Here is a 23,211-nt window from a genome sequence, read left to right on the forward strand (position 1 = left end):
CTGTTCCTTAGTTTAAACAAATTTTTGTTGCATCAACACAAATAACTTTGGATACAACTGGATTGGAAAAATGTTATCAAAAACTTACAGACGTCCTTTCCATAATCAGAAATTGTATAAATATAATATAGTCAAGTCAAGACCCGTAACCTTTTCTCGGGGAACAAGGTAATATTAATATAGATATTATTGCAACTTAGTTCCATATTTGCCAGCGAGACAAACCATTACTGATCACTTCAGCATTGTATAGAATGACAGTTACATGAGGTAGTGTCTTGTCCACACCTTCAAACAAAGAAACTAAATTGTTAATAAAACAAAGTGTGTGTGGGTGTGTGTGTGTTGGGGGGGGGGGGCACCCGTGCACCCTTTTGTATCACCCCCTTACTGTATCTTCAGTCTAGCCCTTTGTTTAACAGAACAGAGTGTGGATCTAACGAGTTAAGGTGTCTCAAATGTGGCTCTGATGTCAGCTACTCCCGAAATCCTCCGCTTAACCCCCGCAGACCCCCTTGACTTCTCGGAAACCCAAAATATTATCACGGACCCGTGTCTGCGAATCTTTGATCTATGGATACAAACGTATAATGAACTCGAGGTAACGACTGCATAAGCGGAGGGTATCTTAACAGCAAACTGTTTCCGTTTTTGAATATCAAAATTTTACGCAGATAACTTGACAAGTTTTTAACATTTTTGGGGATTCTATTTGATTTATCTACTAGGAACTTGGCTATAGGAATGGGTGAATCTATTGACAATTCTAGTGCAGCACTATGGTTAAACAAGAGCCGATAACTTTCAACCCGTTTCCAAATAAGGCTTTGAAACAGGATAGTTCGTTATGGAACTGGAACGTCTATTCACAGGAAAACGGGATACACTTTGGGTAAAATAGGTTTACTCTTCGGAACATATACTATATATTATAAAAAATAACATACGATACATAATCCTACAATATTCGTACGGTGCATACTGCAAGGCTAGGCTAACATAAATAGATGGCTTGTCGGCGAATCCAGCCAGTTAAGATAAAGCCCGTCGTCTTCCCTGATTTCCCCCTATCCTATCTGCTATGATTTTAAGGGTCTTATACCATACCGCATGAACGAATACCTATTCCCCTTTAAGTCCAAGTCGCATGATTCATGTATATATATATATATATCCATCAATAACATATATGAGAGCACATAGCTCTTATAATACATAAGGTCCGTGATAATCCAACTCAGTAACGAGCCTTCAGGGTTGAATTCATAATCTAAGATGAAGTCTAGTGAATCCAGAAACTGAACTGTGTAAACTGAGCATGAAGATCCGTTGAATACGGTTTACTATAATTAATAATCAGACGACGTAACATATTATAATGTTTGCATGTGTCCACAACCAGCAGTGAGACTTCATCATGTCTTAATTAAACACACCGCTATCTATGGAAATAAATGGGTCAGTGTCTTATGTAATCACTGACACCATAATGACTAAATGAAACATAATATAAACAATATAAACTGTGATATTGTAAAACGAAAGCATCGTGACATGCAATTAAGAAAATTATGTCTGGATGATATTAGAGATGTATTTTAATTTTTATATATATTTCACTTTGCCACTGCGTCTTAAAAAGTAAAGACGCATCCTCAAATCCATGAAATGCCTTTACTGATATTGACTTTTCAAACAATACAAAGACATAACAAATATAGTGCATTTTTACCGAATTGCTGTCAACTTCTTTTTACATAATGAAACCTATATAACCCAGTATTAATTTTATAATGCCAAATATCATAATTGGATTATATAACCAAATAATCTTATAGATATATATTGGACTTCGTGCATACATACAATATTGTTTTACAAATGTGCAATTTATTAGATGCAGTCATGCTGCGTTCAGAACCACAGGGAATTTCTTTAATCCCTAACTTTGTGAATGAAGAACAACCTGCCAACAGTTCAACACTGTAAAATACACCTGATCAACCACCTCTTTAGGGCGAGGATTGAGATGTGCAAGACAAATGGAATTGTAAATTATCGGCTCGTTTCACCTTGTTGTCTACAACATTTATATCCGACAGATCAGAATCTGCTTTCCTCAGATCTAAATTACTAGCATGAAGTCTGTAATAGTTATTTTTGTAGGTGCTTAAATAAACTTAGGAAGATAAATAAATAAGTTATTTTGCAGACCACAGACTGTCGTTTTTCGGCAAGGATCATTGATTACATAGAAGATGGGGTATTTTAAAATTGACGGGATCTGGTACATTCAACAGAGATGCTATCATAATACACCTTTTTTTCACCCATTCAAGAATTAAATATCGTGAAGCAGCAATGAAATAAAATAAAGATAGTTTTAAAGTCCTACGTTGCAGCTCCAACCACAATATTGAAGTGTGCTAAGAGGGTAATTTGTGGGGACATCGGCGTTTCCGCCTACTCTTCATCGAATTCACGGGTTCCTTTGTGTGTTAACCATCGTGTACACAGGATCCGAACACTAGACGCCGTTCCTTAAATTTAGGCTTCTTGAAAGTTTGTGTACTCAATACAGGATGTCGTACTGGATTTGAAAATGTTGAAACTTGGCGGAGAATAACGAAGAATGTTATTAACATAACAAAATTTCGGTCGGAACTTTAAATGTCGTAGTGAGGAACCCCGCTAAGTTTTTAAAACCCCTGTACAGATTTATGCCTAACTCCGCTTTGACAACAAATGGGGAAATAACTTCGCGATCGCAAAATTCCAATACGCCCACCAGCATCAAAATGTCCTAAAATCACTGTAGAAAATTTCAGAAACAAACCACGGAACTATGTCCCAAATTATGTGAAAGGGGCAATTGCCCTAAATTTAAGATCAAAGTCTTTTGAAATTTGAAAGTCCTTTACACACTGTGAACCGGGATTGTTTCAGATTTCAGTGTGGGTGTATTATGTCGTAACCCTGTCTGTCTGTCGGTCCGTCAACAATAATTGGCTTGTGAACGTGATAGAGGCTACAGTTTTTGACGGATTCTTTTTTCGCCCACATTTTCACGTGGACATATATTGTCGTCGCCCCTGTTCATCAGTTTGTGAACACACTACAGGTCACAATTTTATCCGATTTTGACGAAACATGTCCATTTCGATATTGGCATGTATCGGACCGTAACTTCCCGTATTATGATCCCTGGTTGTACTGAAAATCACGTTTTTAGCTTGTGGGCCCTCTAGAGGTGACATTCTTTTCCAATTTTAACTAAACTGGAAATATAGGTTAATATTCCAAAATGTTGGTGTATCTTGCAGAGCAATCGCTTGTTATATTTGGTGGAAAGCATTGTGGCCATGAGAAGACGAACCCTATCGATATAATCCCAGAGTAATAGCCCCTTGTGAACGCGATATAAAGGATACAGTTTTTGAGGGATTCTTTTTAAATTTGATCTGAAGCACTTTGGCGATGACAAACCCTATTGATATACAGCTTTCCGCGACTTTCCATACCAGAGTAATGCCCCCGTTTGCCGAACACCTTGCCAACGCGATAAAGTCTATAATTTTTTTTAACGGTCATGAGAAGACGAACGATATAGATATTGCTCTTTCTACGACTTTCCGTACTAGGGTTATGATCATTTTGCCGAACACCTTGTAAACGCGATAGAGCTTACAATTATTAATGGATTCTCTTTAGATTTGGTGTGAAGCATTGGGATCATGAGAGGACGAACCCTATCGGTATTCAGCATAGATGCAACATCTTTCTTGAAGGCCTCCCTTTTCAAAAATATGCGGACATGCCCGACCAGATCTTATAACTTTAAAGACTGTTTATAAGTATAAAGGTTGCCTCCAGAGCATCCACATGCAATTTTGGATGAAGGTAGGGAGGACGGGAGTGACGACAACATACAACCAAATTTCAATATGGGCGTTTAAAAACAGATAGACTCTATCGCATTTGAAATAGGGCATCAACTCCGCTTCACACCAAATTTAAAACAGATCAGAACAAGTGGTTACCATGCAAGATACGCCCATATTTCGCAAGAGATGGACAGAGAGAACAGGCTAAAAAGCGAATTTTCGTACAACCAGGGGTCATATAGCTACGAGAACGTAACTAAAAACGCTGAGGGTTGAGAGGTGAGGTTTGTTATCTAGGGGTCATAATACAGGAAGTTACGAAAGTATAATTGAAAGGAACCCATAATCTTTGGGATATAAACATATATTTTAAGTTTCATCCAAATCGGATAATAATTGTGACATCTAGGGGGCCCACAACCTTGGTAATACATACTTTTACACTATTTGCGTACGGGGAGTGGCCATTTTGTCATGTAGTTTCGGCCCGATTTTCACGAAATTCAAACTCAACTGTCATTATGGTGTAACGGTGATATATTTAAACTTTTTTTTTTAAATCTAGAGACTCCACAAAAGAGAGAGAGAGAGAGAGAGAGAGAGAGAGAGAGAGAGAGAGAGAGAGATGGGGTTTAACGTCCACTCCACACAAACTAGGTCATTTCGGGACTAACATAATACCCACATATTGAAATATGAAGTTATAAAAAAGAATCAAAAACAATAAATAATTTATATTCAAATTTTATTGTCGTTTAATAGATATGTATGATAAATTAGATAGACTATGATACTGAACATAATATTAAATATTTCTGGAAATAAATCTATACTCTTGTCTTACAATGTTTGGGTTTTTTTGTAACCCTATGGGTAATTGTTCTCGACTTAAAAATACAATATTTTAAGGGTTGTTCTGTTAATTATGTAACTCCTGCGAATTAAAAACGGTCCACTTTGCAGATAATATTTTTTCACTATTAAACTGTCCTTATTATTCTGCATATCATTATATATTAACAAGCCAAAGTTTAAGTAATCTTATCAAAAATATATAAATATTTTCCCACAATAAAATGGAATGGATATGAAAGGATATAATGAGCAAATGGTTTCACTTGGCAAATTTAAATATATTACATACACTTTTTGTTAATCCTACAAACAAACCCATAACAATTAACCAGTAAAAAGTCCAATAATTAATTACACTTGTATCAACTATCCTCTTTAACTTTTAAAGATTTTGATTAAAAAAATTTTTTTTTTTTAATACTCTGGTTCAACTCACCTAATACCATCCTAACGAAAAAGTAGAAATTTTGTTTATGTATAAACCAATTAATGTACATGTCTAAACCAAATGTACAGGTCTATATCTGTGTTCAAAATAAAAGTGTTGAATGGATGGAATTTTTAATAAATAGATAAATAAATAGCAGTTAACTTTTTAACACTCAATATACAACAAATAAACCTGTTCATCCCTAACCAACATATGGAAATGCTGGGGTATATCTTTTAAACTAATCTATAAACTAATAAATAAAAATAAAATAAGTTAAAAGATAAAAGTTTATGTGTGGAATTGATTGAATTTTTGCCTCATGGGTGGATATGTTAAAACCATACCAATTTGGACATGTTTGTTTGGCAATTTCAAATACACCTGTTAAGCATACAAGGACATACCTTTGTAATTAATTTAAAAGCTGAATACAGTTAAATTAACTTAAAAGATGGAAATAAAACAGTGAAATGGATAAATTAAAATAACTGTAAAACTTAGCATAACCAGCAGTTGCCAGGCAAGATATGCCCACATTTTGCACGAGATGGGTAGAGAACAAGCTAAAAACAAGTCCATAATTCAGGCATTTACGATCCTATATGTCCGAATATCGAAAGGAACCAAGATCTTTGGATTATAAACATGCATTTCAAGTTTCATCAAAAATTCAGATCAAAATTGTGATCTTTAGAGGGTCGGCAACCTTGATATACCAGATGCTTACACTATTTGCGTACAAGGCGCGGCTGTTTTGTCCGGCAGTTTTGGTCCGATTTTCACGAAATTTGAACTCAACCAGCATTACGGTGTAACTGTGATATATCCAAATGGTTATTTTAAATCGGATAATAATTGTGACCTCTGAGGGACCACACGCTAAAAGCTTTATTTTTCGTACAATCAGGGGCCATAATTCAGGAAGATACGATCCGATATGCACAAATATCAACAGGAACCAAGATCTTTGTGTTATAAACATGCATTTCAAGTCTCATCAAAATTGGGTGAAAATTGTGTCCGCAAGCTAAAACCGTTATTTTTCTTCGTACAATCTGGGGCCATAATCCATGAAGTTATGGTCTGATACATGCCAATATCGAAAGGAATCGAGATCTTTGGGAGATAGACCTATATTTCAAGTTTCGTCAACATCGGATAAAAATGTGGCCTGTAGAGTGTCCACAAACAAATTGTGGACGGATGGGGGTGGATGGGGGTGACGGCATAATACGTCCACATGAAAATGTTGGCATATAAAAATCATCACTGGACTTTCCATAATTCGATATTTCATAAATTCCAAATAAAAACTACACCCAAGGCCATACCATCTTAATGGAAATATAAGAATATATTTTTGTAATTGATATATGATGTAAATAAATAAAAATAATTATATTAAAGTTGGAAATATAAGTGTGCAATGGATGGAATCTTGGTCAATGGATAGATAAATTAAAATAATACTCAATATAAAAATCATCACAGTGAAATTTTTTAAACATGCAATATATCAACAAAATTCAAATAAATATGTTAGGCCATTTCCAGGGATACATATTCGTAATTTATAAACTAAATATATAAAACAATCTATTTTAAAGATAAAAGTGTTAAATGGATGGAATTTTTACTCGGTGGATTAAAATTTAATATAAAAAGAATCACAGTTGACTTTTTAACATTTAATACACAACACTGGGTATATTTTTTAAAAAATCATAATAAATAAGTGTTCTACTTTAGGTTATAAATACAGTCTATTTACAAAATAAAATGCAATTTCAAAATTTATACAAAATATGATATGGCATGTTGCAAGTTTATAGAGGAATTTGAAAAGAATATTCCTGTTTGTTTCAAAATATGCTATTTATGTACAATATTATCCTCTTCTACATGAATATAGCTTAACTCGTAAACATAAATTTAAGCAGTGAAATAATAAATTCAAATGAATTATTACTAATATTAAGACAAATATAAAAAGCTGATGTATGCATTAATGTTATTAAACATTTCCTCAAGGTATATTTTAATTTAACATTTTATGCTTGATATTTACAAAATGGAATGTGCATAGATACTAGGTGTAACATTATGAGGGACAAACATTTCGTTTGATAAGAACAGCATACTACACATTACACTGAGGTAGATCATGAGGTGAGAATCCCTTTGAAATGAAATGACTTGAAGAAGGATAATTTAAGAAATAAATTCTGATCATCTAGCTCTTAATTATTAACTTGAATTTGTCTGATATGTGGCAATGTTCTAATCAGGAGAAGTTATAATATACCTGTATCTCAAACATTTGTTTATGTAATTTGCTAATTATAGAGTGAAATCTACAATTACACACACAACACACTTGCAACATAAATACATTATTATGATGTATTTACAATGACTATTTACATATTTATTTACAAAATGTATTAATCTAATTCTAAATATAGATTTGTATACACCTCGGTTTATATTCAAAATGCACACAAGCATGTTAAAAAAAAGATATATTAAATTACTTTTTACTGACATTATTATTATTCCTATTTATATACTGCTTGCAAACATTTTGTACATACATTCATTCTTAATCTACAATTACTTTGATACATAGCCTAACTAAAATTTTCATCGGGTATATGCTACATACACCTATAAACTAAGTACATTTTCTCTATTATACATAATTCTATTGTCATTATTCAATATTGACTTATAATTATTCAACAGCCTCCCTAAATTTTGGTTATACACTTTATTGTATGTATTTTAGACACTTGTTTATTAAACTCCATTTAAAACAGAATATTTGCACATAATCTGATATTTAAAGTCAATATCAGGATTTTCTGCCCTGTAAAGCTGCCAGTCCGCTGGCTGTTATCGTACCATATGCTTGAGAATAACTACCAAACTTAGGAGCACCTGTGGAGGGAAAGTTCTGGGCCTGACTGTATTGTCTTCGTCCAGCTTTTGGCCTTGCTACTGTGGCAGATGTAGCTCTTTGACCAGGCATCTGCAAAATATTTTAAAAATTATTGAACATAATATTTCACATAGTTTCTTAAACTATATTCTTAAATCTAATTTCTTAGTGCAGAGAGTGAGAGAGAGAGAAATGGGGTTTAACGTCCACTCGACACAAACTAGGTCATTTCGGGACTAACATATGGTTTAATTTTATTTCAATAATTTGCTTGCGCATAGGGGTCTTTAGCAGTGAGAGGAAACCGGAGAACCCGGAGAAAACCCACGAGGTTGGACAGGCGACCCTACTCCTTGTCACGTACAACCGGGGATTCGAAACCGCGCCAGTCGACTCATGAAATGAAATGAAATGAAATGGAGTTTTATGGCACGTCAGCTCCAACCGGGCTATATGGTGCCAAACACATGGTGACTTTGACGAGACAAATTAAATCAATATCACATAAATATATTTATATACATAAATAAAAACAAGTATCACAGACAATGTTAAAAATAAATATAAATAAATATAAGTCCTTTATGTATATAAATAATTAAAAACAAAAATACGGATATATATATACAATTAAAATTTGTAATAAAAGTTTGTCTCTTTAAAAAAGTTTAACAATTTTCCATACAGCTCCGGTTGAGCAAATAATTGATGTAGTGACTGGCAACGGTAATAGTTTGATCTTACATTCTTGTGATGATTGCACTCAATCAAAATGTGCTTAACTGTCAAAGGAACATGACAGTGAACACATTCTGGTTGCGGCTCTGGCTTCAAAATGAAAATGTGAGTTAAAGTATGACCAATACGAGAGCGACACAAAACAACTTCATCCAGTCGACTCAATGACAGACTTTATGATGCAGCGCGCGCACGCTAACCATTCAGCCATCCAACCCGACAGCAGAGAGTGAATTTTCTACACTGCTATCATCGGTTGAGGAACAATTTCTTCACTTAAATACTCCAATACATCCTAATACCCTGTCTTGTGCACAAATTATTATCTACTGATAACTTAGCACGTAATAATACCTATTATATAAATAGAATATACATGGAAAAGTTTAAAAACATTCATGCATCTCATGTTTTGTAAATTCTGCTTGTTGATTGTATTACTTACCATTCTAGAACTACTAATTGTTAAACCTGTTCTATCATCCCGTGTAATAATAGGTTGAGCAGCACGAAAAGCACCAGATATAGGTCGTGAATGACCTCTATTAGCTACTGCTGGTGCTGAAGCTTGGCGATTCTTCTGGGATTGTTGGGATGAAGTTTGGTAAGAATCCTAAAAGATAAACAGCCTTTATTAAAATGAAGTTTAATATTTAACAAATTTATTTTTTTCATCTAAAATGGAAAATGGGAATTCAATTACTTACCAATCCAGTACTTAACCCTTTCACTGCGTATACCCGGTAGTACCGGGTATTATAAAATGTCGGTAAAATGCCCGTACCCGGTATTACCGTGTACTCAGTAAAGCCCTCGCTAAAATTAGTACCGTAACTGCAAGTGCCATCTATTGTATTTTCTATACACTAGAACATATTTCCACGTGTTTCAAAGCAGCAAACCGTAAAATGGCGGAGTGCATTGTGACAACGTAGACGATGCACTCTCGACGAAGTCGTGAATGACGTCTTGCTGACCAACATGTGGACAATTTCGAGGCGGGTGATAAACATAATTCGTTTCCAGTTACTTGATAATGATAGTAGTCAGGACAGTGATTGGTATTATGAAGTGTGTGATTTGTTGCGCGACGTTCCGCCCATGGCTAGCTATGTCTCTCGTGCATGATGAACAAGCCCAATGTGAACACGATAGCCCTGTGTCTGCAGTAGATTCTGACAATAATTCTGATGTTGATAATAATGCTGGCCTGCTGGATCGTAAAATACGTAGGTAATTCCTGATTCCCGAACGTGTAGATCTATTGACTGACTATATTGATAATGATATGGGACTTGGTGATGAAAGTGAAAGTAAAAACAAGGTATTGCAATCCGCACGTGGTCATGGCAGCGGGAGACGTGATGCGCGTGTTCGCGGCGGCATTGCTCATGGCTGCTATTGATATTTTTGTTCATTTTATATATCTTTATCAAAATCCAGTAAAAAAAACAATATCTTTTAAGTATTTCATGGAGAAAAATTCGTTTTCGTGTTAGCTTTAGTGTGAAATGAGAAATCCAAAATGGCCGCCATGACGTCACGTGACTACATTATTATGCAAATTTCCAAAATTCTATTTTTTCCTCTTAGCCCAACCTCATGCCCATCCCAACAGACAAAAAGATTTTTCATAAAAGCTTCCATAAGTACTGCTTGGCATTCAGTTCCAACCTCCCTTTTTTCCTCAAAAAAGGGTCTAGCACAGGCAGTGGATTTACGTCTAGCATTGAAAGGGTTAAAGAAAAACAAAATTGGAATACTTATTTATTTTATTTAACATGAATGTGAATATCTTTACTAAAAAAACTAAACCATCAAAAGAATTGCATTTAATTACCGTAACCTTTAAAATGAATTTCATATTATGACTTACCACAGCACCATTAGCTTGTGTAGCCTGAATATTTTCATAACTTCTCTGTCGTGTTAATCGATGTCGAGAAGCTATATCTAGAGATTTAAAAAAAAGGGATAGGTATGATTTATAAAATATTCCATCCAACTCGCAAAATTTAACCAATATCATTCAAAAATAACAGGACCAGAGAGTCAGGTAAAGATTAATATGGCCACAAGAATTTATTTGCTGAATGCAGGATTGGGTGGTAGAAATAGTAGAATGGTTTAAATGTGCTCTCTTTAGATTATAAGATCTCTCGTTGAGTTAAGTTGAGTGTGGTTTTGGCCCCAAGCTTGTACGTGACAAGGAGTAAGGTTGTCTGTCAAACCTTGTGGGTTTTCCCTGGGTCTTCCATTTTTTTCCTACTGCTAAAGACCAATAAGAGTATGCGAATTATTGAAATAAAATTAAACCATAAAATGATCTAGTTTGTGTCAAGTTGAGGTTAAACCCTATTTCTTTCTGTCTCTCTGTTTGACGATTGTTACCAAAATGCCAGAATAAAAGTTAAAATATAGAGTTTTCACTATGATACACACTTAGAAGTTCTGGTCCAAAAATTGTTTCACAGCAATCTTTAAGTGTTTTTATTGAGACAAATATAGTAATAATAATTATGCTCTTTTATATAAGCTATCCTAGAATTGTTAAAATTTGGATTTTAAAATTTGACAAAAATAATTTATTTAAAAATCAGTCCAGATCCTACAGTTGTGAAGACTGCTACAACAAAATATGAACTACCAAAAACCCAACAGATTGTGAGAATCTTTGCATGATCCAGTATGAGACAGTCACAAATTTCTTTTCAACACATTTGATACAAATCAAGCATCTTCATTTTCATATTGACAACCATAATATAAAATTTGTCCTCACTTGTGAAAGATGATGTATGAGAATTATAATGATTTTCACCACCAGGTCTGGCAGCCATGGGTGCTAAATGTCCTGGAGGAGAATGTGAGTGGGGGTGTGGGTGACTATTATCCAATGGTGATGGTTCTGCAGGAGGTGGAGCATACGCATTAGATGGGACATCACCTTGACCTTTACCATCGTCTTTCCGTCTGCGTCGTCTCCTGTCTGCTTTCTTTTGTAAAATCATCTGAAAGGGAAAATGTTTTTACAATAACCAACTAAGAACAAGCTTCATTTTAAATAATCACGAAGCTTACATAGCAAAGTAAGCAAGATTTGAAGTGAAATAAATTGAGTTGATGCTGTACTTTGATGTTTGGAGTTGTGATGGGGCGAGATGACTAAAATCTCTATCTTAACAGTAAGTGAAAGTAAGTTTGATTACATTAATTACGTTCTACTTTGATTTAACAAATTAACAAAACAGATTTAATTTTATTTATTTAAGACCCATTGTCAATTGAGGGATGTTTACAATATTGTGAAGGTCGGATATCCATTCAGAATTTACAAAAAGATTATGAATTGAAAATTTGTCAACAATAGGCATCCATCCTTCTGCAGACACAGTTAGAGAAAAATGGGTTTTAACGTCCACTTGACACAAACTAGGTCATTTCAGGACTAGCACATGGTTCAATTTTATGCCAACAAATTGCTTGCGCGTAGGGGTCTTTAGCAGTGGGAGGAAACCGGAGGATCCGGAGAACACCCACGAAGTTGGACAGGCGACCCACCTCCTTGCTACGTACAACCGGGGAATCGAAACCACGCCAGTTGACTCAATGGCAGACCTTATGATACAGCGCGCACATGCTAACCATTCGGCCATCCAACCCCCCCTCTTCTGCAGACAATACATGTATATAAACAGGAAATGGGCAAAAGATCCGGAGAACACCCACAAGGATAGACAGGCGACCCTCCTCCTTGCTACGTACAACCGGGGAATTGAAACCACGCCAGTTGACTCAATGGCAGACCTTGTGATACAGCGCGCACATGCTAACCATTCGGCCATGTATATAAATAGGAAATGGCCAAAAGAAGCCAGTGCCGCCTATAATCATTGTTGAAAACATTTTAGCATCAATTAAATCGTGAAATACAAGATATTTTGTATGCAAAAAGAAATATATGTACAATAGATTGTAACAAAACAATGAAAAGGTAAATGAACTTACTTCATATAATTTTTTACGATATTCTTCCACTGTTAACTGTACATCATCACTAAGTGGAGGAACAACATCATAGTCTAAAGATGTTTCTTCCGATGGTATATGAAACCTATAAAATGCACTGATCATTAAGATTTGATTTGATATACCATATAATATTTGCACTATTTGCGTATGATGGGCGGCCATTTTGTCCGGCAGTTTTGGTCCTATTTTCACAAAGTTCGAACTCAACAATCACCAGGGTGTAACGGTGATATATTCACAAGTTTTTTTTAAATCGGATTAAAAATTGAGGAGAATCTGCGCCAGACGATCCAGAGAAACTGGTTAGTGATCCAGCGTCATACTAACTGAGTCACCATGGCTCCCCAACTAGCATGACAACTACACAGAAAACATAATTTCATGCCATCATACTAAGTATTGTAGTCTGCATGGAAAAAAGAGCAAGAAAAACTTGTTCGCAATCTTAGTGGACTATTAAGGTTTAATACAATAGTTTTTAAGAGAATCACTCTGCACTCTTGACTGTATGTAGAATTACCTGCCAACATAAGGATGTTTTAGAGCATCGTCAGCAGTTATTCTTTTATCAGGATTAAAATGTAAAAGTTTTTTCATTAAATCTACAGCATCAGGATGTGCATCCTGGACTAGATCTTCTACACTTCTTTTAGGTCTGAAAAATAAGTTCAACAGTAAACTTATACTGTGTCATCCATTCAAAAAATATAGGTAATGTTTTGGACCGATAATCAAAAGAATTTAAACTGGTATTTATCAAAAAATTTTGTAGATTAAGTCTAAAAACATTTTATGATCAATAATAATACATACTTCATTGATGCTTTTTCTAAAATTGAGAATCCATACGCTGACTTTAAACTTTCAATATCTAAAAAGAAAATATAAAAAAATGAAATTATTTATACAGTTATTGATACACTAAGAAGACATAATTCATCTATCATTACTATTCATATATTTTAATTGTACGAGAACAAATTTACTTGTGCAGTGTGAGGAAACAGGGGAAGGCGAGAAAACCCACTATATTAGGTAGGAAACAGCTCTTTGTCATGTACTTGTGAGGATCAAACCGATTGGGTTTAACGTCCACTCAACACAAACCAGGTCATTTCGGGCTTGAGTGTAGGGGCTTTAGCAGTGGGAGGAAACCTGGGGACCAGAAGAAAACCCACAAGGATGGACAGGCAACCCTACTCCTTGTCACGTACAACTCGGGAATCGAAACCACACCAGTTGACTTAATGACAGACCTTATGATACAGCGCCATCCCCCCCCCCCCCCCTGTAAGATAATGAACAGTTGTCATGGAAGGTACGCCCAAATTTTGCAAGAGATGGGCAGAGAACAGACTAAAAAAAGATTTTTCGCACAATCAGGCGCCATAATCCAGGCCCTGAGTTTACAAAGCATTCTCACACTTAAGATAAGAATTTACTCAACTTTCAATCACTGTTTATGAGAAATATCTTTGATTCAGAAACACAAAAATTTGCACATAGTTTCTTATTGTATTTGATACATTAAAACAAAGGTTTTATAAAAGGTTATATTTTGAGTTAAAATAAGGCAAACAATTTTGAGTAAATTCTTAATTTAAGCCTGAGAAGCTGGTTCTGCTATTATTATCCTTTCTTTGAATACAAATACACTTTTGTTGTCAAGTAGTGGAGACACAAGGAAAACTACAAACTACAAAATATGCTGAATGCCTAAACACTGCCTCAAACTAGTTGCATTGAGTTTGATTATAATCAGGCCTCGAAATTAACGGCGGCCACCGCGGCCGTGCCCTTAAAATCTTCACTTTGTCCACGGCCACTTGTGGACGTGGTTGTCGGCCATGTTAGCAGAGATGCCCTTTTCTGATCCAGTAAATAAAAAGTCTACCTGAGCCACATATCTGGTCAGTTACATATCCTTTTCGTCCCCCGTTCACATCGCCATACTAATTAACAATGTATAATGATTAATAATACCCAGGGCTCGAAAGCGTTCGCGCACCTACCACGCACCTAAAGTGAAACCCAGGTACATATTTTTTAGACGCACCCGAATTTTATAAACAACGCTCCTCGTACCGAAGGCTAACTCACGGTTCTCCGGTAACAATATAATTCCAGCGAGAAACGAATGGCTTTTCCCGCCATTCTTTCTAAATCTTGTGATTTCATAGCAGACTTGATTATCAAGTCTATTTCGTTAATGAAGATTTCACTACCGTAATGGAGACCCAAGTCTTCGAAAACAGGCACGTACAATATGTCATAGGAAGAATAATAACAAAGAGATTATTGTTTGATAAATATGGGCTATCCCAACGTGTGACATCAGGTCAGTTTAAAAATGATAAAAAATGATAAAAAATGATGTGTCGTCCGCCAAACAGCACTGATAGTTTACTTTCATTTTGAAAGAGGTCACAGTCTTTCATTTCACAGTTCCATATGTCATGATGAGTAAAACAAATCAAATGATTGTTGCTACGGGACAGTAAATTTAACTGGTTTATTGAAATGTAAGACGTATTAATCTATGTCTGGTAGGACCTTAAAAGCCAGTTTCATTTTATTTAAATGCCCAATATTTTCTGTTAATTTTCTGAGAGTGTGAAGCACTGAAGGACAATTTTAATCCGTAATTTAGTTTTTATGTCTGTTCATGTATTCATTAAATTCATAACAATCCTACATATATAAAACAACATATAAATATAAAAATGCATAATGATGCAGGCTGTTATTGTTTATTTTGATGACTTTAAGAAAATTAAAAATTAATATTTTTGAAATGGATAAACAATTTGTTTCATTTATAATCCACATTTAGTTATACCCCAAGGTGTCGGCCTACCCAAAAACTACTACTAATTGATTCTTCCAAAAGAGTACTTTTTTGGCCTTGATGCCCCCATCATTGGCCTTGATGCCCCCATCATTGGCCTTGGTGCCCCTAAATTTGGCCAAAACGCGAGGCCAAAATGGCAGGGCCCCAAAAAGATTAGAATTCGAGGCCTGCCTGGTTGACCAGTGGTCATCAATTAATATATCAGTCAATGGGAGATCATGTTTCCTTACACTTCAGTCAGTACTGGCTTGATGGCAAAATAAATCTATCAATCTAACTAAAATACTACCTTCTCGTGAGGGTTTTTCTATAGATGCCATTATTCTTTCTATTTGATTGAGCGTCGAGGAACCAGGAAATAAGGGTTTACCAATTAACATTTCACCTAATATACAACCCAAACTCCACATATCTACACCTTTAGTATACCTGTAGAAAATAAAATATAAATATACTCCACATATCTATACTTTTAGTATACCTGTAGAAATTATATACAAATACTAAATAACTGGAACATTCTGAATTATTTAGTCAATAGGAAAATCAACTAAAGTATTTGGGTTTGGTAGTCCTTGCGTTCAGAACGCGACAGCTCGACTCACTACCAGAATTAAATATAATGATCATATCACCCCTGTTTTAATTCAACTTCACTGGTTACCCATTGTTTTTAGAATTCAATTTAACTTTTAAATGTTTAAATCATATGGCACCGTTGTATTTATCGTCTCTTTTAGATATCTTTTCCCCTACTCGTACATTGAGGTCCTCAAGTGATCATTATTCGCTTGTCTGTAAAACAGCTGGAATGAAAACTTACGGTGAACGATCGTTTTCAGTGCAGACCCCTAAACTGTGGAATAAGCTCCCACTTACTCTCAGAAGTTCCACCTCTTTAAATCACAATTGAAAACACTTTTATTTTTACTGCTTTAATTTTATACAATTATTATAGATTTTTAAATGTATGTTTTAATTTTTTTTAATATTTTTTTATGTAATGTATTGTACAGCGCATCTGAACACATTTTGTGAAAGCGTGCACTATATAAATGATGATAATAATAATAACTGATTTATGACAATAAGTTTACAAATCAAGTTTTAAAACATGCCACAAAAAAATCTTATTATTGTAAAAAGAAGAAAAAGTACTGATACAGGAACATTCAAAAATTGATATACCGTAAATACAGTTTTTGTGCTTGGATTAATTAATAAAGGCAAATAATGACTTAGAATAGGTTACATTTTCGGCAACTATCAATCAACTGAAACCATTAATCCAGACAATTGATTTGTGTAATTACTCAGAGACCAGTCATGATTATCTCTTAATTAGTTAATCAATCTATATTATGCCACCAACCATGTTTGTGAATGACACTTAACACTGTTAGCACAATGGTCACTCCAGCATAAAGTATGATTTTAAGATTTATTTTGACACTTCTAAAAAGGAATCACAAGTACACTCAAAAAATATTGTCAGAGTTATTGTCAAAATAAATTTTTAATCGCCATTTTCAGTTTTATTTTGAAAATTAAGACTTTAGCAACCAACAGCATGAGCCCTAGTTTTAAGAACTCTTGACATATCAATGACATTTATAAAATTTTAGGTCAAGCATATTCATATTAGTCTCTTCTTTTTTAATGTGTATTATAATCTAAATACAAATTCAACATACCTATGTGAAGCTAGAAGTATTTCAGGAGCTCTGTACCACCGTGTAGCTACATATTCTGTTAAATTAGGATCACCTGTTTCATCTATACCTATTTGTGTTAATGATCTAGCCAAACCAAAATCACATAACTTTACTTTACAATCACTATCTAATAATATATTAGATGGCTGAAATAAGAAAATTTAACTAATAAATATCAATAGGAATTTGTTCACAAAATAATCTCTTTAAAAAAAGTACTTAAGTTACAGTATTTTTCAGAAGAAATTAATTAATTAAATAATACCTTTGATCATGGACCTTTTAATTATGTATTATAAGGCCCATTCTTTGATGTACAAAAACATGACCAGACTTTCACAGAGTTTAAAGTCAATATCAAAAATTGCACCAGATGCCATAACAATATACCATTTAATGCAGAAAATCTAGATGTATTCCAAGATAACAAATTTATCTCATATTTTGCAGAACAGATAAAACATTTGGTTGTTGTTATATCTAATTTTCATGGTAAAGGTCAACATGGTAAATTTATTCATCCTTGGCAGTCGTCAGTTGTCAACATTCACAATACAAATACCAAACATTCTTTGGAATCAAACAAATTTTATGCTGGCTGATATCACAATGTCTGCACATGGGTCAAAGATCTTATAAACACAGTATGGTCAACTACTGTTTATGCCCTTACTTACCTTTTGATCTCTATGTATAACATTTCCTGAATGTAGATATTTTGTAGCTTTTAATAACTGATACATAATATACTGTTTGTGTACATCTTTTAATATATTTCCTCGTTTAATAACATTATGTAAATCTGTTTCTGTAAAGTAAATAATTAGAAAAGGGTTAACACCGAAGGAACAGTGAAAAACAATATAACAAAACGGTGGTAAATTTTAATTGGTCTGGCTTTGCATAATTCATTGAGTCTTCAATCAGTCTGCTTTATAGTAAACCCAGTTGTTCATGTGTGGTTTTCTTTTGAATAATCTTATAATATTATAACAGACAAATTTATCTCATAACTTACCCATGAATTCAAAGACTAGATAAATATCTTTATCATTTTCTGCTTTAATTACATTATGTAATTTAACAACATTTATATGATCACCAAATTCTTGCAGAAACATGATCTCCCTAAAAGTTCTCTGCAAAAAAAAAAAAACCCAATAAAACCCTCATATATTGTGTACTACCATACATCAATTTACATTATTTTTCCACAATATGAAAGCTCAAGGAAATAAAATAATTTAAATTAAGGCCAAACCAATTTAAAATTTGGTTCTTCAGGTTCAGGTTCTTCAGAAATAAATAACTACATAAATCACATGAAAGATGTTTTGTTTAAAATTTCAAAACTTAAAAATTTGGAACTTAAAAGCTTTTTAAAAGAAGGAAAATTTTAACAAATTCAAAATGGTGTGGTCTACTAAAATATAAACATCACACAAATAACTTGTGAACACATTTGCTAACAAATTCCGAACATCACAAATTATAACATTAATTATTAATGAGATCAAAATCTAACCTGGGCATCAGTTTGGTTTCTGAAAGCATCAAAAATCTTCTTAACAGCCACAACTTCTCCAGTCCGTCTGTCAATTGCTTTCCAAACAATGCCATATGCCTAGAAAGATTAATCAATTAGACAACAGGTTGGAGTTAATTAATAATGTATACAGAAGGCAAGGTAATTGATAAGGTAGACTATTGACTGTAATTATATTAACACCTATGATAATTAACTAACATTTTAACATGAGTTTACAAAGCAAGGTTTAGTTTTATCTTACATTAATTTCAGGTAAGTTTGGGAGTCCTGGGGAATATCTCCCTTGGATATTTTCTTCTGAAAGATTCAATACTGCCAGACTTTAGATAACTTCAATAAAATAACAATTAAAGCTTCAAGGTCTTTATTTTTTGGAGAGAGTTATATGGATGGCAAAAGTTATTTTGTATGGCTGGGGGTGTAGCAGCCTTACTACAGGAATATGCCCCCCTTCTTATAGAAGTTCATTGTGTTACCCACCATCTCGCCCTTGCTATTGTTGATGTATCGCAGACCGATACAGACATAACATTCTATGAAAGTACGCTGAATACTACTGTCACATCCTTTTTTCATAGGTCACCGAAACAACTTTCAAAATTAAAAATTTGGCAGGACCTGCTTGTTGAACCCATTGTAAAGCCCTTGGAAGTTCACAAAGTTCGATGGCTACTATGACAAATGCCGTAGAATCACTTGTAAAAAACATTGTCAGCATTGTTGGAAATATTGGAAGATAATTCTGAATCAGATATAATGGCCGATGCCTTATATTTGCACTTAAAAACATATAAATTTCTATTCTTTATACAGCATTTTTGCAAGATTAGTTTGGGTGTATCGAGACACTGAGCAGAGGGTTACAGGTACGAGACTTGGGGTACAAGGGTATGAGATAGACAGTAGATGGGTTTTTAGCTGCATGAACAAAACATACCTGGATGACGAACCCACCTACGGACCTAAATTTGCGACATTTTTGCTAACTACTGAAGGGACACACAAGTATATGGGCCAGACAATGACAAGGACACATAAAGACGCTACGCTTTTAGACAGGGTACGAAAGATATTGACTAGAATGGTGCACAATGTAACTGCTCAGTTCCCCGACAATAAAATTCCGTAATAGCAATATTGTAAAACTTATGGAAAAAGGGAAGACGCTACCAGTCAGCAGTGTATAATGTGAGTGGGGTTTTCCAAACAGAACCTTATCAAGACCAAACTTTGATGCCGTCTAAATAAGTTTAGATCGCTTGATGCGAATAAGTCTGGAAGGCACCCCCCTTTATCATCTTTAAATCCATATAAATGTTTGCAAAAGTGGAAAAATCTTAAATTCTTGGTAACACTAAAAATAAACTAATCTGAATCACGACAATTGGCCATGTGACCTTCCACACGTACGGCATATTTCCGAATTCTGACTATACACGGAAACTAATTTGTGCTACTTTGTTATTTATTGACAATATACTTTGTTATTTTTATATATTGACATGTGCTTACAAATAAAATAATTTTAAAGAAAAACATATTTGTTCGACTTGTGATTTATTTTTTTTACTAAATTATAACTTCTGTTTGGTTGGATGAAAGCAAAAGTAGGAATATGCATTATGCTGAAATTTGACTATAATAAATGTCGATATTATGTGTATGGATACAACTACAAGTATGCAATTACACAGGTCTTGTTTATTCGGAGTTCAGCTATTATTATTCCGAATATGTTATTCAATTATTGTCGTGAATAGAGTATGCATTTAAACCAACATGTCTGTTGTTCAAAAGACGTCTATCCGTTAGGCCTGTGGCTGGTTCATTTCAAAATGGATTAAGAACCCTGGATTTAACGTCCTACTCAGAACTGATCTGCTCAGAATGAGCTAATGAAGACAGGCATGCACCATACAGTGTACATGGTACCTTGTTTTTTTCATCCCATCCGAACAACTATACATTGTCCCTTCCCAGGCCCTCCATTATGCACCACTGACAAGGGGGAACCATGCCAGAAACTATTAAAGAAACTAGGTCTATGATTTGGGTCTAAAAACTGTACTGTAGGCTATTGTGCAACCCACCTGTATTCCTGTGATAATTTTTCAAGGAAATATAATTGAACTATATACTGCTAGTACCGTAACACTAACAGTTTCCATGTGGGGTGAAGTGGGGTCAATTGAACCAAAATCCTGATATTTGACTGTGGGGGGCAGTGGGGGCCAATCTTCTTCGTAACTTTGTGGAAATTAATATGTACGATTATCAAGTACATGTAACTCAACTGAAGGATGGATCCCCATAAGCATTGCACATCAAGTAATAATGTTTGAATAACTCCTCATGGTGACATATTCAATTGATTTGAAATTGTTTAAGGTAAATAGGATTCATCGGGACATTCTGACATGAAGTTGCACTCTTGCAGTGTTAATTTCTGGGTATTGACACAGTGAAATATCGAGCTGGGGGCTGCCCATTCGTAATACTAATATAGATAACTTTTCTTTTTGTACTAAAATCAGAGGACAGAGAAGGTAACACTATTAAAATTTTTGTTATGATAGTCATATGGGCTAAATCAATTGAATTATATTGAATTGCGGTTGTTCATCATTATCATTTATTCTAAATGCCCCCCGCCCAACAAGGCTACGAAGCAATTTATATTTTTCATATTAATCCAGATTCAGGTGTACATACAGAGGAATGTGGAAACAAGAAAGGGGGCTATTCATGCAATACAGATCGTGCACAAACACATCATTATGATCGCGATGTTTGGAGTGAATAGTGAATCATGCATGTCAAGTTCGAAGAAATGATTGCAACTAGGGCTAACGTCTTTTCCAAGTGAAAGGATTATATAAGAAACAAAACACTGCACGCACCAAATATAAAATGATACTTACCCCTTTTCCAAGTCGCTTTTTAACTTCATACTTTTTAGTAATATGCGGTTCTATTTCAGAACTCATGGTCTTTTTTTCCAGACAGCAACACAAGCCGTCAAATCTGTCATGGAGGACAGCGGATCGTTTAACCGTATCACTGCAGCATACTAATTAGTTCTTTATGAATACTGAGAATGCTTTGAAATGCGGTTATTATTTTGTGTAAAATACCATCAGAATGACCCCATGTGATAAAAAATAAGGATAAATATTCACAGATTATCTTGGCATTCAAAATTTTTAACGAAAGCGTAGTAATTCCTTAGTGGAAACACTCAGCCGTGCAATATTTTGACGTCACTTCTTCATCGATAGTTTACACCGTTACTATGGATTTGACCCCGGAAATAAATTCTATAGCCTCGCGCATTTTGCGGATATAAAACAAAACCACGTGGGTTTTGTTTACATTTTCCTTTCTCGCGCGGAGAAGTAAAATAACTCCAAAAGCCTGAACCAATTTATCATCATTGTTATTAAGCGGGTTTTACATAGTGAACGACTAGTTGTCTCTGTATTGTCATGAATAGGTAACAACAGAACAAAATTCGGTTTAGCTTATTGACAATCTCTATCTGATGCCCGTCGTTTCACTCATGGAGAAAGCATATCATACCATACATTTTAATCAAAATAATTATCGTTAATCAAGACTCCACGACTCCAACCATAATTTGACACACCTAAAAACCACTATTAACTATTATATCAAATGTGCGTATAGGTACTGGAAAGGGTGAATCAAATTGCATTTGTCGACAATGTCGTTCTCATTGGAAATTTGATCATTCTTTTTCAGAAAATATAAATGTATTTTTGCCTTTGGATCCTTTTTATTTGTATGATGTAATAACCACGGACAACCTTACCGTTTATTGCCTTTTTAAATTCGTCTAATTGCTATAGACGCATCGCTTTTAAAGTTACTGGTCGTCATATTGAGTCATATGGGGGTTGTCATTAAATATCAGCTGCTTTAAAATAGTAAATTTGGAATTTTATTCTCTTTTTTTTTTCAGAGTAAAATAGATAATCCTTGTACAGTACGTAGCATCTGATTTGTATGGAATTGAGATGGCCGTTTCAACTCAGTCTGAAATTCGTTTCGATGTTAAACAGCACGTGAATAATACTAAATACAGTCGTATGTTTCGGAGTCTGTCCAGGGATGTGTCTGGGGCTAGTTGTGACATTCCCGCAGGAAGTCGAATTCTATTTGGTTACGTACACCAGCCATTTCCAAACACCTT

At 34.5% G+C, this 23,211-nt stretch overlaps 1 protein-coding gene across 1 annotated transcript; it reads right to left on the reverse strand.

Moving 5' to 3' along the window:
* Nucleotides 1-4,612: 4,612 nt before the first annotated feature.
* LOC126817830 (extracellular signal-regulated kinase 2) lies at nucleotides 4,613-22,256 on the reverse strand. The gene is made up of 13 exons (XM_050544991.2): nucleotides 21,920-22,256; nucleotides 18,975-19,073; nucleotides 18,468-18,588; nucleotides 18,127-18,257; nucleotides 17,429-17,595; nucleotides 16,024-16,163; nucleotides 13,697-13,754; nucleotides 13,404-13,538; nucleotides 12,860-12,965; nucleotides 11,634-11,862; nucleotides 10,728-10,804; nucleotides 9,297-9,464; nucleotides 4,613-8,203 (listed from the first exon to the last, which is right to left on the reverse strand). Exons 1-13 carry the CDS (start codon nucleotides 21,983-21,985, stop codon nucleotides 8,027-8,029), a joined length of 1,674 nt encoding a protein of 557 aa, XP_050400948.1. The 5' UTR covers nucleotides 21,986-22,256; the 3' UTR covers nucleotides 4,613-8,026.
* Between the last annotated feature and the right edge of the window lie 955 nt (nucleotides 22,257-23,211).

This window comes from Patella vulgata, chromosome 4 (assembly GCF_932274485.2).
Source record: "Patella vulgata chromosome 4, xgPatVulg1.2, whole genome shotgun sequence".
Classification (NCBI taxonomy): Eukaryota; Metazoa; Mollusca; class Gastropoda; family Patellidae; genus Patella; species Patella vulgata.

Coding starts and splice junctions, on each gene's coding strand:
- LOC126817830 (XM_050544991.2), bottom strand. CDS start 21,985: ATGAGTTCTGAAATAGAACCGCATATTACTAAAAAGTATGAAGTTAAA. Junction 17,596..18,126: donor TTATACATAGAGATCAAAAG/GTAAGTAAGGGC, acceptor TTCTTATTTCAG/CCATCTAATATATTATTAGA. Junction 8,204..9,296: donor CAATTAGTAGTTCTAGAATG/GTAAGTAATACA, acceptor AATATTTTGCAG/ATGCCTGGTCAAAGAGCTAC.